Source organism: Carlito syrichta, unplaced genomic scaffold, assembly GCF_000164805.1.
Source record: "Carlito syrichta isolate Samal-C Ts95f unplaced genomic scaffold, Tarsius_syrichta-2.0.1 Scaffold137642, whole genome shotgun sequence".
NCBI classification, from domain to species: domain Eukaryota; kingdom Metazoa; phylum Chordata; class Mammalia; order Primates; family Tarsiidae; genus Carlito; species Carlito syrichta.
This window is the reverse complement of record NW_007081738.1, coordinates 52637-68377: the sequence shown is the minus strand read 5'-3', so window position 1 is coordinate 68377 and position 15741 is coordinate 52637. Positions and strand designations below refer to the sequence as shown.

At 32.2% G+C, this 15741-nt stretch overlaps 1 protein-coding gene across 1 annotated transcript in view; it reads left to right on the top strand.

The window, feature by feature from the left end:
- The window catches only part of DENND1B (DENN domain containing 1B), a 129955-nt gene that overhangs the window by 83664 nt on the left and 30550 nt on the right, over window positions 1-15741 (top strand). The window contains exons 8-12 of the mRNA XM_008049823.2: window positions 292-382; window positions 8221-8261; window positions 9245-9313; window positions 13163-13219; window positions 14066-14170. Coding sequence (XP_008048014.2) covers window positions 292-382; window positions 8221-8261; window positions 9245-9313; window positions 13163-13219; window positions 14066-14170 — 363 coding nt within the window. The remainder of the gene's footprint in view (window positions 1-291; window positions 383-8220; window positions 8262-9244; window positions 9314-13162; window positions 13220-14065; window positions 14171-15741) is intronic.

Below are 15741 nucleotides of genomic sequence, written 5' to 3'. Positions count from 1 at the left end.
CTTAAGTATTTAGCTGCTGTTTACTGAGCACCTGTTCTATCCATTGTTTTATAATTTTGTGTGTGTGTGTGTGTGTGTGTGTGTGTGTGTGTGTGTGTGTGTGTGTGTACATCATATACATGTGTAAAGTTACACAACAGTCTGCCATTAATGTTTGATTTAAGAAAAAATTTAATCTCTCATATACATGTGTAAAGTTACACAACAGTCTGCTATTCATGTTTGATTTAAGAAAAAATTTAATCTCACGAAATAAATGAAAAATTAACATTTGAAATTTTTAAATTTCAGTTTATTGATGGTCGACTGGCAAAACTAAATGCAGGAAGAGGTTTCTCTGATGTATTTGAAGAAGAAATCACTTCAGGGGGCTTTTGTGGAGGTAAAGGCTAGTTATAGTATGATTATCCCTTTTCTGAATAACAGTTATCTTGATTTTTGCACTTGTGTCTGATAAAGTCTATTCCATAAACAACTAATTATTTTCTCCTGAATATATAATCTCTTAAATATATATTTTCTTCTTATAAGAGCTATGGTATTATTTTGTCTGAAATGTTATTCAAGGCATGAAGATGGCCTCATAAACTGTTAGCTGTTGGCTTGAATAGATAATCTTTTAATATTATTCAAATTAATAACATAGAAATTCTGTTAGTTTATATCTTCCAGACTTTCTTCCTGAAGAGTAGTATTCTCTCTTAGAAAACTACTAGTGATGGCTTTTACTCAGTACAAATTTAAGAACTGAGATTATGATCGAAATAGTAGATTGTTCATATAATCCAAAAAGAAAAGTTTGACTACCACAATTCATTCTACATGTTTAAGTAAATGTCGTATTATACAGATGTGTTTGCCTTTTTTACTTTGAGACTACTGCAGCATTAGGAAAGTTTCTAGTTTACTATTCTATAAATATAATTGATCCTTCCAATTTAAATGTTCAAATAATATTATAATTATCTAGGCAATTAATGATTTATGAACTGATACTCTTGTGTATTGTTGCTCTAGTATGTAGTCTTGACTTGCAAAGAATTTTACTTGAGTCCTTGAAATGTCCTATTCATTCACTCATTCATTTTTTTTTTCAGTGTTTGCCGAGTGCTTATTAAGTACTTAACACTGTTCTAGATATGGTGAACCAAATAAACAAAAATTCCTCCTCTATATCGTGATGTATTCATTTTTCACCTGGTATAATAGTAATTTTTTTTAACTTCTCTGTAGGTTTGTTTGGAAAAAAACGTTTTCAGTTTATGTGTGAATAAATAGTTGCTGGAATTGAGAACTAAAACATGAAAAGAAAAATTAATAAGCTCTCATCTACAGATTTCACAAAATTTAATTTTACTCAAAATTTTTTCACATCATGAAAATGTAGAAACTATTGAGATAATTTGTTGATTAAAAGTGATACAAAAATGACCTTAGTAGTTGTAAGTCTTTATCTCATGTAAAGCCACTACAAGGGGGAACCCAAAAAACCCTGAAATTTATTTACCAAAAATTGTGCATTTATTCTTACATATTTAAACTTTAATCACCTTCAAGGTACTCTCCTGCAATACACCTATCGAGAGGCTTGTTACACTACTCAAAACAGTTTTTGAACGCGTCAATTTTGATGCCTTTGTAATCCTCCTGCCATTTTTTTGTTTTTGTCTTCCACATCAGCAAAATGTTTCCCTTTGAGGACCTTTTTCATTTTATTTTATTTTATCCTATTTTATTTTAAAGATGTGGGGTACAATTCGGGATTAGGTACATAAGTGATCATCATACAGATATTTCATCAGGGTACAAAAAAGAAGTCACTCAAGGCGATATCGAGTGAATAAGGAGGGTGGGGTACAGGGGTAATGCCATTTTTGATAAAAAAACAAAAAACAAAAAACTGCTGAACACTCAGCATGGCACGGGCAGGTGCATTATCATGATGGAAGAACCAGTCACTGTTTGCAACAAAAAATTTACTGAAGCCAAATGTAGGCTCTCACAAACAACATTAGCTGGTACATTGAGGGTGCTGGGTTCCTAGAGCACTTACCTAGTAGGGGTACCCTGTAGTACAGGTAGCCCACCCTCCAAAAGATAATTCAGATTTTTGGGGTTACCCACATGTATTTCATTGAATGCATTTAGCATGGGGAAAAAGTTAGTTTACTTGACTCAGCAAGTAAGCTGAACATGGAATCATTCAACTCCTTACTTTCCACAGTTCATGGATAAAAATTTACCTTCAATGGAACTTTTGTGTTAAAATAATGCTTTTTTACCTCGCAACTCAGACAAGAAAATATTGTCAGCTCATGGACAAATTGCTTGAGGCATCTGTTCAGTATTTACATAACTGCTGTCTCATTATCTTTATAACCCGTGGGGCTAGTAGCTTTTATAGAATTGAAAATGACATTTTGTGACAATAAGGGGTAGAATTATGATCCTTTTTTACAGTTAAATCCTATAGTCTTAACTATTGGCCCAGGTACCTCTGTAATAGAGTAGAGGTAGGTAGCTTTTCTGGTTGGGGGTGGGGGATGGTCACTAAAATTTTTCACTGAAGATCTTATTGTTAAAAAAAAGGTTAGGGAGATATGATTACCGGTTCGCATCTGACTTACAGACTGCTGCATTTTTAGTACAGCTTAATGCCAGCTACATTGTTGTTATTTAAAGTGGAAAAGTTTTGAACTTTTATTTTAATTTGAAGAAGGAATACTTATCTAAAAGGAAAGCCTAGTTTGACAAATATTAATTTCAGTAAGTACAACAGTAAAGTATCTTAAATAATTGTACCTATCAAGTGTTATTTTTTAATTCTTTTATTTTAGGGTATTTTAGAGATACATAGAGATTATTTTTAGAAAATAAAGCAAAGTTTATTAGTATGACTAATAGAATAAAAATTAGTAGTGTTCTTCTAACTACTAATTAAGAGGTATCTATCTATCTATCTATCTATCTATCTATCATCTATCTAGGATGTGTGTATATATATTTACAAAAATAGTTTCTAGAGGAAAATTCCAAACATTTGTCACTGACACTACCCTTTTGAGAGAGAAGAATTTGTGTCATGATACTGACTTGTTCTTCAAAGAAGCAAACTTATCTAGCTTTGTCATTTCTCTTATAGTAATATAATAATTGTTTATGTTTATTGAACACTAACATATGGCAGAAATTCTCCCAAGAGCCTTACAGATATTATCTCATTTAATCCTCACAACACTTTATGAGGCTGTTTATATGAGGACACTCAGCTCAGTAATTTGCTCAAGGTCACATAGCCCGTAGTGACCAGAGTCTCAACACAACAGGAATCTACTTGGTTTCAAAGCTCTTGCATTAATCACTATAATATATTGCTTTTAAAAGAAATCTTCTTAAATTTCTATTTATTTATTTGAGTTGGTATCTTACTCCGTTGCCTAGGCTGGAGTGCAGTGGCACACTCATGAACACCCCAGCATCGACCTGCTGGGCTCCGGCGATCCTTCCACCTCAGCCTTCCGAGTAGCAGGAACTACAGGCGCGCGCTACCATGCCCAGCTAATTTTTTATTTATTGTAGAGAAGTGGTCTCACCAAGTTGCCTAAGCTGTCTCGAACCCATGGGCTCAGGCAATCCATTCGCCTTGACCTCCCAAAGTGCTGGGATTACGTGCTGAACCACCAAGCCTGGCCAATATATTGCTTTTTATAATAAGAGATTTTCTTAATAAGAAAACGTTCAGTAAACAAGAGTAGTGTTAAGCCTTTCCTACTCTGATTTAATCTAAGCAAAATGCCTGTCTCTTCTGAAGAACTTAACATTTTTAAATACATAAAGCCCCTAGAAAGATCACTGTAGTAAAAATCAACATTCACTAAAAATGAAGGAAAAAATTTCTTCTTTAAGCAAAAATAAGTAGGAAATTTCGGAGGTGCATCTATTTCTCCCCTTTGTACCTCATACCAGTGGTAGTTTGGGCAATTTTTATTGCTAATGCCCATAGTTATATTAAAATGAATGAGTATGGTGGAGCTTTATCATTATTGTAGCTCTGACTTAAATGTCCAGTGCAGGACAATCAGATATACAGCATCTAGATTCATATTTGAATCCAGAATTATGGTTAAAGAATCTTAATGCGTATGCAGATTTTCCAAAACTGTATCTGTCTGGCAAGTTCTTGTCATTAGGACTGTTAAGGAAATCCATGTTGCACCTTAATTCTTTCATGAGACCCTTGCAGAATATTCAACCCTAACTTAAAAGGGAAATAATAAAAGCATCAGGAAATGTGTAAAGGAAAAAGTATCCGTGGAGTTTAAAAAGTGACAAAAGAGGACGTGAGGAGAACAAAGGATGCGATTAGGTAAAAACAATGTTGGTCTATGGAAGAACAGCTAAGAAATATTGAGTAGCTAAGAATATGTTCTTTTTTAGTATTTGTTTTTCATTTAAAATAAAATTAGTTTTTAAATTCACATCAAATTATCTAAACTTTAAAAAGGAGAAATATTTTCAGATTGATTTAATGTGAGAGTGTGTAGTTACTCTCTGTTACTAGCATTTGTTTCTTCATTAGTTTACTGATATAATCAGGTCACTCTTTTATTTATTTGTTTCTATTCCTTTTTACTGATTAAGGTACCAAAGAAATTTGAAGAGAGGTGGTAGGTAATTGTCAGTTTTAATGACATTCAGAACAATTCAGGCCAATTTACATTTTTTAAAAGAAATAAGTACAAATTACTGGAATATAAACAAGTACATTTGAAGAGAAAGTCTTGGCATAAGTGAGAAGTAAAGACATTTTGTCATTGAGTGTAAGAAAAATCAATTGTTTAGCTAACAAAAGCAGTGTTAAGAATTTCATTCATAATGCTTATTATTGCCATAATCCAGTTATTTTAAAAGAAGGACTTGGAGTTTCTTTAGCATTCAAATTAATTTTTTTTTTTTTTTTAGTTGGAGTCTCACTCTGTCACCCAGACTGGAGTGCAGTGGCTGCTCCCGGCCACCACAGCCTCGACAAAATTAATTTTTTAAGAAAAAAAAAAAAAAAGAACTTTTAAAAAAACATTACAAAAGAATAATGTACTTGTCTCATAACTTCCATGGAAATAGGAAACTTGACTCATAAAGGCACTGCACTAACATTTGAAGAGACAATTCATCCTAAAATTTTCTTAAAAGGAATGAGTCTACCTAAATTGTACCACATTTCACTTTGACTTTTAAGCAGTGTGTTTATTCTTAGAGATTTTCTGTTTGCTCCTATACTACATGATTCTAGATTATTACTGGTAATTCTCACTATTAACTTTCTTTTCAGGGTATTAGCTTTGAGTAGCCTTTTCCCCTTTCTTTTGTAATTGCTTTGGAAATGACACAGAGGAAACTCCTATATAACTTACATTTTATTGTATTTTAATTAACAGTCTTAGAAGTTGTATTTCAGAATTGAAGGAATAATAAGCTATGAATTAAAATACCTAGATTCTTATTCTTTCTCAGTTGCTAGCCTTGAGAACTTGGGTAAATAATGTATCATCTCAGAACCTCAGTTTTCTATTTTGGCAAGTTATTTATAGTAACAACTAACATTTGTGGTATTTCTGTGGCATATAAGCTACCACACTTAGCGTTGTTTACTCATTATCTTTCATCCTCACAATAATCCTGACAGGCAGGGACTATTAGGTTTATTGAATTTGAATGAAGAAGCTGAGGGTCAGCAAAATTAAGGACCTAGTACCAAGTCACACCCCTCACAAGGATAGCGCAAGCCTGAATTCCAAGGGTCGTTGGACTCCAAAGCCCATTTCCTTCTCATTGATCTAACTACTTACGTCACTACCTGCTTTGCCTGTTTTGCAGTAGAAAAATACAGTTCAAATAATGTAATATAGGTAATAATATTTTTTGACCTGTACAGATCTGAATATGAACTTTTTTAATTCCTCAAAATTCTAAATAAGGCACTAACTTTTCTATAACTGTTCTGAAATTTTATGATAGCTATTTTCTTTGTAATTCAGAGATTTAAAAAGAAACGTTGTTTCTTGGATTGTAAAGTGTAGCAGAATGCTAAATTATTGGCATCTCTCTGCATTCTTAAATTCATTTTCGGAAAATAATTGAAATAAAACACTTTTCAGAATAGTCTGAATAATAACCAAGTCTTAAATATATGATTTTTTCACTCAACCTCTTTTAATAGAGAAGTAAAAATTATTTTAATTGGTGAGAACTTTTGATAGAGAAATAAACATATATGAACAATCTAGATGACTAAAGATCTACGGTTTATTTCATCGTTAAAAAAAGATAAGTCGATAGAATAACTTGGTATTTCTCATTATTTTACAAGGGAAATATACTTTTAAACGTTTGATCAAGTCCAATACTACCTGAAATTCATACTTTTTAAATGATACAATTTATTTTTTCACCGATTGTTTAGGTATTTGCACTTTGCTGTAGTAATTTTACAAGATATGAAAAATACTTTTCTCCATATTTCTTCCTCCAGAGAAGGTGCAATGCTGTGTTGAGTAGAAAGAGACATTTTTCAGAATAAGAAATGTTTCTTGACATTTATTTTAAATTAGGGAAAGATTTTAAAATTAGAGAAAGATTTGGCAGTAAATCCAGAGCTGGACATTTTTTGTCTGATATTGATTAGGGATACAAAGATAACAGCTGGAAAGAAATTTTAGGCTGGGATCATTTTGTAAGAGCAAGGTCATGCATCTTTTTAAAAGTCATAGCCATAGTCAAGAGGCGAACACTGTGTTTGTTGGATGAGTTCTTTGTGCTGGGTAGTGTCTGAGTAGCTATTGGGACTTTGTTTTTTTTTTATGTAACTTCTCACTCATCATTTAGGGAGTATTTCTGTATTCAAACAAGCAAGAAAGTAGTTGAAATCTCACAAATCACTTGATAGGAAAGATTAGATTTGTTGTGTGTGTGTTTCTTGCCTGATGATATTATCTTATTGAGACTAAATTGCTTACTAATTTGGAACCAAATATATTGATTACCAGGTTTTATTAAAACTAGTTTTGTCATCTTTTGAGCTTTCTGTTAACCATTACACTGTGTAGCCTAAAAACTGCATTTGCTTCACATTTTCTGGAGTAATATTTTTCCACCTTAGAGATTTACAACTGGAGAATATTTTCAGAACAGGACTGCAGTTTAATTGCAAGAAAATAAAATGAGCTATTAATTTCTGTTAACATTTAGCAACCATAGAATAATAATTTTTGTTCCCAAGATTCTTTACATTTCTAAATCTCATTCTAGTTTTTACAATTTTTCATATACATTTGAAATATTGTTTTCAAATAAATTCAGTTGTGTAAAAGAGACAAACTTTTATAAAACAACAGAGACAAATGACATTGAAAAAATTAGTTTAAACAGCATGTGGTACATATACATGATGGAATATTACGCTGCCATAAAGAAGGGCAAAAATTACAAACTTTGCAGCAGCTTAGATGGACTTAGAGTCTATAATACTGAGTGATCTATCACAGAAACAAAGAATGATACCCTGCCATAAAGAAGGGCAAAATTAGGAACTTCGCAGCTGGACTTAGAGTCTATAATACTGAGAGATCTATCACAGAAACAAAGAATGAGTGTCACATGTTCTCTCACTCATAAGCAGAACTTGAACAGTTATCGTAATACTGTAAGAAAAGGATTGGCAATAGTGGGGACCTGCCTGGGGAGAGGGGTGCAAGATTGCACTAGTAGGAAACTGCTGGGGGGTGGGGCACACGTCATCAACAAGGGCACCTGCATAATGAACATTTGTATACCTAATCCTGAATTGTACTCCACATCTTTAAAATTAAAAAAAAGTTACAAACCATAAATAAATAAATAAATAGCATAAGAATTTAGGATTTCAAAAGAGAGGTTGTATTTTCCCCTCTGAAGCTAACATTTATGTGAAAGAAGATAGACTTTTAGCTTCATACATGAGTGAAGAAAAGTGATTGTCTACCCTTAAATGTGCTATTACTCTTTTCCTAAAAATTAGGGCAATGTATCAGTTCTTATGATGGCATTTCTTACATTGCTTCTTTTACATCATTGCAGATAAAATCTGCCCACTAAAATCCTGGAAATATGAGTCCTTGATACATTTTGGTTTGTGGATTTACTTTTGATCAACTATTCCTGGCATCTAACTTTTGTGTGTTACAGGGAACCCAAAGTCATATCAACAATGGGTGCACACAGTCAAGGTAATCATAAGCCTTCAAACCTTTTCTTTCACTCTAATACATGTGAAGACATGTTCAGTATAAGTCTGCTGTTTACTTGCAGTATTTGAAATTTTTATGTATTTTGTCATATTTTAAATATTTTTACTTTATGCTTATAGTTTGTTGATATTTATAAAGATAATTTTTAAATGGAAAGCTTTAGTCTAGAATAAATAAGCACAATTTTTGAAAAGCAAGATTTCACTTTCACCTTATATTTCAGAACAAGGAATTAGGTAGGATTTGATGGAAGTTTTGTAATTTTTGGTAATGTGGTTTTGTTAATATGATTTTAAAATATAAAACTTTTTTCTACTGATTGATATTTTGTTCACCAACCAAATGACACTTGATAAACATTTCCTTTTAATTGAGTTTTAAATATATACATATTACTGGTCATATTGCTCGAGTCTGCCTGAATTTCAAAGAAGAAATTATTTTTAAATTATGTATTATGGCAACTAAAAGAACAGATTAGAATATGTACATTTTTTGAAATTATTATAATATATAAAAACTTGAAAACACTGACATGAAGTAATTTTTATAGATCTTTAAGTTGCGAGGAAAGATTTTTTTTTTTTTGAGTTGGAGTCTCACTCCACCTAGGCTAAAGTGCAGTAGCATGCTCACGGCCACCCCAGCGTCAACCCGCTGGGCTTACTTAGGCTTCCCCCTCAGCCTGCCAAGTAGCCAGAACTACAGGCACGTGCGACCACACCTGTTTAATTTTTTTTTTGGATCTATTGTAGAGATGAGGTCTCGCCAAGTTGCCCAGGCTGTTCTCGAACCCGTGGACTCAGGCAATCCTCTCACCTTGGCCTCCCAAAGTGCTGGGATTACAGGCTTGAGCCACCAGGACAGGCTGTAAAGCTTTTTTTATATGACTGATTAAGCTTTGTTTTCAGGACATTTTGGCCAAAAATTATTGGAAATATTATTCTGTTTTTCTTTTGCAGAAAGGAGGTGCACTTTTCAACACAGCAATGACTAAAGCAACTCCTGCTGTACGGACAGCTTATAAATTTGTAAGTTTTATTTTGATGTTTAAAAATTCTATTTATAAAATTAAACAATATATTCCTAGATAATATAATGTAAAGTCTGAATATTTTCTAATTTTTGTTAAATAAACTTTTAAATACCGTTCAAGGTTAATATTAACCAAAGCTAATTCAGTTATTGAACTTATAACATTACGTAGGTTATTTCTTTTATATAATATGCAAATCATTCTTCATTTTATTTAAAAGCCATCGGCAAAATTTTTCAGCAAGTTGAAGCCAATTTTGATGATTTACCATTTTTCAAAATTTGATTCTTTTATCCAACAACATATTTTGAATTCTCATTATGTACTGAGGCTCAAGTAGAAAAAAATAGAAAAATACAGCAAGATCTTTTCCCCCAAAGATGGCTTCAGTGATTCTCCATGGCTTATAGTAAAATAATAGTAAGAACAATAGCAACAACAAGCAAATAATAAAATAAAAATTTATTTAATATGAACTAAGATCCTTCAAAACCTGGACCTTCTTGTGTCTAGTCCCCGCCCCCCACATTCCCCTGAACCTTCCATGTCTCTAAAGATACTTTCCCATTTCATAATTGTAAGATGTCCTCTTCTGTCCTTTTATTCTTTTTTTTTTTTTGAGTTGGAGTCTCACTCTGGCGCCCAGACCGGAGTTCAGCGGCCGCTCCCGGCCACCGCAGCCTCGACCGGGCTCCGGGGATCCTTCCGCCTCCGCCTTCCGAGTAGCCGGAATTACATGCCGCGCTACCACGCCCGGCTGATTTTTGATTTATTGTCGAGATGAGGGCTCGCTGCCCAGGCGGGTCTCGAAGCCGCGGGCTCAGGCCATCCGCTCACCTCAGCCTCCCAAGGCGCGGGATTGCAGGCTGAGCCACCGAGCCTGGCTTGTCCTTTTATTCTTGCTCAAGTCATTTCTATTTATTGGAATTTTCATTTCCTAGCCTCTATCCACCTAGTAAATACCAGTTCATTTTTATAGAACTTATTTCAGGCATTATGTGTCCTGAAATTTTTCTTCTCAAGTCCTCAGCAAAAGAATGTATATACTTTCTGTCTTCCCATAGGATCTGTAGGGCCCTCTCTTTCTGCACTTATTTAATCTATTTACATGTTTATCTGTAATACTAGACTACTAACTTGAGAGAGGAGCTAGTGGGTTGCTCTTCAGTGATTGTTTATTCAATTAACTATATATTTTATATGTTTAAAAATATTTAGTACAGTAGTTTTATTTTTAAAGACTTTATCCTCAAAAGCTTTCTCAGTAAGTGAATTGATGTGATTAAATTAATAATAAAATAATATATTTGAATACAAGTTTAGAACTATATTATTTCCTTGATTTATAATTGCTATATAAATGAAGTCACCCTTTCTGTTTAAGTAATGTTTCAAAGATTACATTTTATAGTAGGGAAGCTAGTCTACAGAGGTGATTTAAAATTATAGTACCAAAATCTGAATTATTTGAAGCCTATTCATAAAGCAAAATTAAGAAGAGGTAATCATTTTGCCTTAGAAACACCAGCCTCTGCCTTTTGTTTGGTTATTCTATGGCTTTGTTAGGAAACCTCTCTGGTTGCTTGATTTAAGTACAATTTTTGCAGAATTTATTTTCACAGTGAAATAGCACACAGCTGCCATGTGAAAAACCAAACTAATGTTGAACCTTTTTTCTTGCATTCATTTAAGAGTCTAAAAAGGGTTTTGCAGTTAGTAGCCCCACATTTTTTTTTTCCTTGACCAGGCATTTGAAGTTTTTCTTCAGGCTGAAAGAAGTTGTATTATTTGCCCAAATATGTGTTTTCCTTCTTATATATATCTTTCTTCTTTATATATCTTTCATAAAAGCACAACAATGAGGCAAACATGTTTCAAAACCATATTCATTATTTTAAAATTAATCCTTCTAATCAGTGGAATATTTTATTTTGCACCCTTCTTTGGAAGGCAGTAAAATCTTTCCAAGTTAAAAATTTTTATCTTTGGAGGATTATTCCCTAAATTAATTTCAGGCAAATTAAGGAATTTACAATATAATTAATTACTTTTATCATATATCTTGTGATCATATCATGCATGAATCAAGAGGTACGGATAAGTAAGTCATTTTGTGCCCTTTTTAGCTGTATCTAAAACTGATATTTCCAGACTGCTCATATTCTGTAATGTATACACTGAAATTCCTTCTTTGACCAGAAATTGCTATAAATAAAACCCCCAAATTCTATTGTGTGAGTATAGCAGAATTTAGTTACTTTGGTTTTCTATAGATGGTAAATTTTTCAAAAGTAGAAACCATATTTTTACCTCTATTTCACTTATTCCACAAATAATTTGAGTGCCTATTATAAACTAGGCCCTGTTTTGGTCATTTGCATTAGAGCATAGAATATGATAGGTACTGTAAAAGAGATACTGTCCCTCTTTTATATTTGCAACCCTCTGACTCTGCTCTGTATTTTGAACATACTATAGATGTGCCGAATATATATTTGTTAAAGGAAATAATGATTTTGTTCTCTTCTTATAACATTTTCCAGTACATATTTCTATACTTAATTATTTTCTATGCTTTCCATGATTATACTTTTCAATGTTTATAGGGGCCATAAAAAAAATCTTGAGTTGACACACGTAGTCTCTTATAAATCTAAGAATAACAGCAAAGTGAAATGTATATTTTATTTGGCTAAAATGCTTTCTGAGTCATTTTTCTTGTTAAGTTTTTGCATTTTAAATTATTAGCCAAAGCCATTTGCTTGATGCATTTCTTTAGAGAACACCTTGTATCATTATGTTTCAAACTGGTACATTGAAAAGGAGAGAGACAACTTGTACCCCATCTTCCAGGTAATCTGGAAGAGGTCCAAGGAGAAGTTAGGGCAATGAACATTTAAATGAATTGGTGCATGGACTGTAGACCCATGAGACAGACTGACACTAATAGCTTCAACTCTATACACTGAAAAGATTAGTATGATCAGGTAGATTAGAGGATAGGTAAATTGAAATGTAGTCCCCAAGTCAGTTTCCTTATTTATAAAATATGATAATAATAGCACTAATCTCATAGAGTTGTGATAACTGTATGAGATAATGTGTGCTAAGCACCCACCACACAGTCACATATTTAGGAAACAAAATAAATGTGAATTCCTTTTCTTTTCATTTTTCCTCTGGCCACTGTTACATGGGAATTTCCGGAGGAACAAAGGCTAAGGCTTATATGAAAGGCCTCATCAGTTGTCTTTATAAGTTATACCCCACAGGAATCACAGCAGAACATATGAAAGTCAAGTGCTGGAGTCAGGTTTACAGTGAAACATGAAAATAGCCTTTAAGTTGTTAAATGAATTTAATTTTTTTAGCTAGAAAAACCGTATATGAAATAGCCACTCCATTAAGATAACTCTGCTATTACAAATCCTGTAAAATATTTTAATAAAACTTTGTAAAGTTTCCTTACTTTCAAATTAAAGTTTAAACATTTGCCCAAATAACTTACTGCTTAGATCTTCTCCTCCAGTTTGTCACAATTTTAAATTGAGACTGGGCATTAGTAATCTGGTTGATTCCCTTTGTGTTCTTTATAGTTTCAGAGGCAATATAGGCCAAATGTATGATAATTTGTATGCAAGTAAGAGACTAATCATGTTTTACCAACAGATGCAGATATAATAAAATAGTAATTGGTATGGTATCCCTGAAAATAGAGTTTTAGATTATAATTTTTTTCTAAATAATATAGTTGGCAATTGTCATTAAATGTGACCTTGTATACATATTCATTAAATGGTAATAGAATCATGCTGAGCCAGGCACGTTTATTATCATTTTCTAGGCAAAAAATCATGCCAAGCTGGGACTAAAGGAAGTAAAGAGTAAGCTAAAACACAAGGTGCGTTATGTTCATGGTTTCCATTCTACCTTGATTCTTGTATTAGTTTGAAGTTTGTACTTTACAAATCACATGAGATTTATTTTTTAATGACTTTTGAAATATGCTTCTCCCTTTGTTCAAGGATGTATTTTTTTATAACAAGCCTTCTGGCAACTATCTGCCATTCTATATGCATCCACTGAATAATCTCTTTATTGTTTGTATATTTTATCACAGAACTATGGAAATCTTCAAAGACACTTTAACAGGATGTATGTTTTCATAAAGTTGATTGCCTTGATATCACATTTGAAGTTCTTGCTTCACACTGAGAGTTTTTTTTAAAAGATATCTTTGGTATATAATTAATCCAGGAATGCCATAATTGTTTTTTTATTCTCTTTCCAATAATAGTTACTTTAAATTGAAGAATGTTCTTCATTTACAAAAGATTGTGATGAGGATTTGTATTTGCAGCTATTATTGTTGCAGGTATATGAATATTTATATGTATATGTGTGTGTATTGATTTAATTACACATTACATCATTGCAGATTTTGTTATCAGTTGTCATAATTTGAATTTTCACCTTTGGAGAAAGCATATTACTTAAAACTTTCAGTGAAGTGATGAGAAAATTATATTTATATTAATTTTATTCAAATTATTTAAAATAGAGATTATTTTACAAGTTATTAATTTATATTATAGAAAAGTACATTTTCTTCCTTAGTAGATTCTCTAAACATATAACTGAAGTGTTATTTTGCTGTTTTCATGTGTATCAGATACATCATTAATCTAATAACTTTAGTAAAATAAGGAATATTTTAAAATAATTACTTGTTTTTTTTAATGTGTAGGAAAATGAAAATTATGGGACTTGTTCTGGTTCTGTACAGTATACTCCAGTTTACACATTACACAACGAAAAGGGAGGAAATCTAGAAAAGCGTAAGCTTGCTCAGGTAATGTTGTTTATTCCTCATGCCTCCACATTCTAAAATTATATACTTCCTGTGGATTCTTTAGGAACAATTTGGGGTCATTAATTTTTTTTGTCTGATGATAAGAAAACCTACAGCATTGGTCAAGTAGAGGAGTAGGTGGAATCTAATCTGGTTACAAGGGGACTGAGAATCAAGTGTTCCAGACATATCAGGCTCTATATACTTTATTAACTCATAGAGCTCATATTCCAGTAAAGGAAGCTGATAATTAAATGTGTGATTGTCATAGGGTGTGAATAGCTTGATGATAAACTGGACATCATAGATTTCCTTTACTGAAATAGAAAAATGAAACTCATACACAAGTATTTGATTATTAAAATAACATACAGAAATTAAAATGTAAACTACTGTTGCCTTTTTCAAATGTTAGGTATTTTATTTGCTATAAATATTTAAATTTTCTGCTTATATGCTGATACTAGTTAAGATATTGTCCCAAAGTGTTCAGATTCATAGCTATATGTATTGCCAATTTTATATCACAAGTGTTTATGAAGATTTTAACCAAGCAAAATTTGTATACACCAACCTGAGAAAATTAGCTTTAAAAAGGAATCCTTGAACACATTATAGTTATAATATTATAGAATTGGAAGTGGCTGCAAAGCTTCACTTATTATGGTTGTCAGAGTTTACAGATGAGAGAGAGTTGATAGCTAGAATGGTCACATCACCTGGGTGACTTTCCTGGGTGACCAGGCTCTGCAGGATTATAAATGGCCATGAAGTGTTTCCATGTATCTTTGTCTTAGTTCATGATGTGCTGCTATAACAGAATACTTGAGTGCCAAGAACTTTTCTGGACACTAGGTATATATAGAAAGAAAAATAAAAATCTCTGTCTTCATGGGACTGTTTTTGTAACATACTAAGTACCTTCCCCCTGAAGTATCCATTTATTGAGCTGATATTTTCATGATATAATTGCCTACTTGTAACATACTGTTGGTGAATGCTGCTCGTTTGACCTAAGCTAAATCCTTTAATAAAATATTAATTTCATGAGTATGGGAACCTTTTTCTGGCTACTGCCATTAACTAGAGAACATTTATTAACTTGTAAACTAATGATGGACATGCTACTGACTTTTCTGGTTTTTCTCCCATCACTAATATGTTCAATTCTTGTCTGTTTTCAAGCCTTACTATCTTAAAACTGTTGTAAAATGTTTACTGGCATTGAGGTTATATTTACCATGATGAATAGGTTTTCTGTGAGAGAAATATGAGATCTTTAAGATGAAAAAATAAAACTAAACACCTTTCCCAAATGTCAGTTTTAAGTCAAGAGAACTATTACTAGCTCCTCATATCTTAATTTTGTTTTTAATTATAAATTTACAAGTTATAATTGTATAAATGTATGGTATAAAACAATATTATGATTTATTAATATAGTGTGGAATAATTAAATCAAGATGATTAATATATCCATCACCTCAAACACATTTTTTGTAGTGAGAACATATGAAATTTACTCTCAGCAATCTTGAAATGTATAATACTCTATGAACTGTATTCTCTAT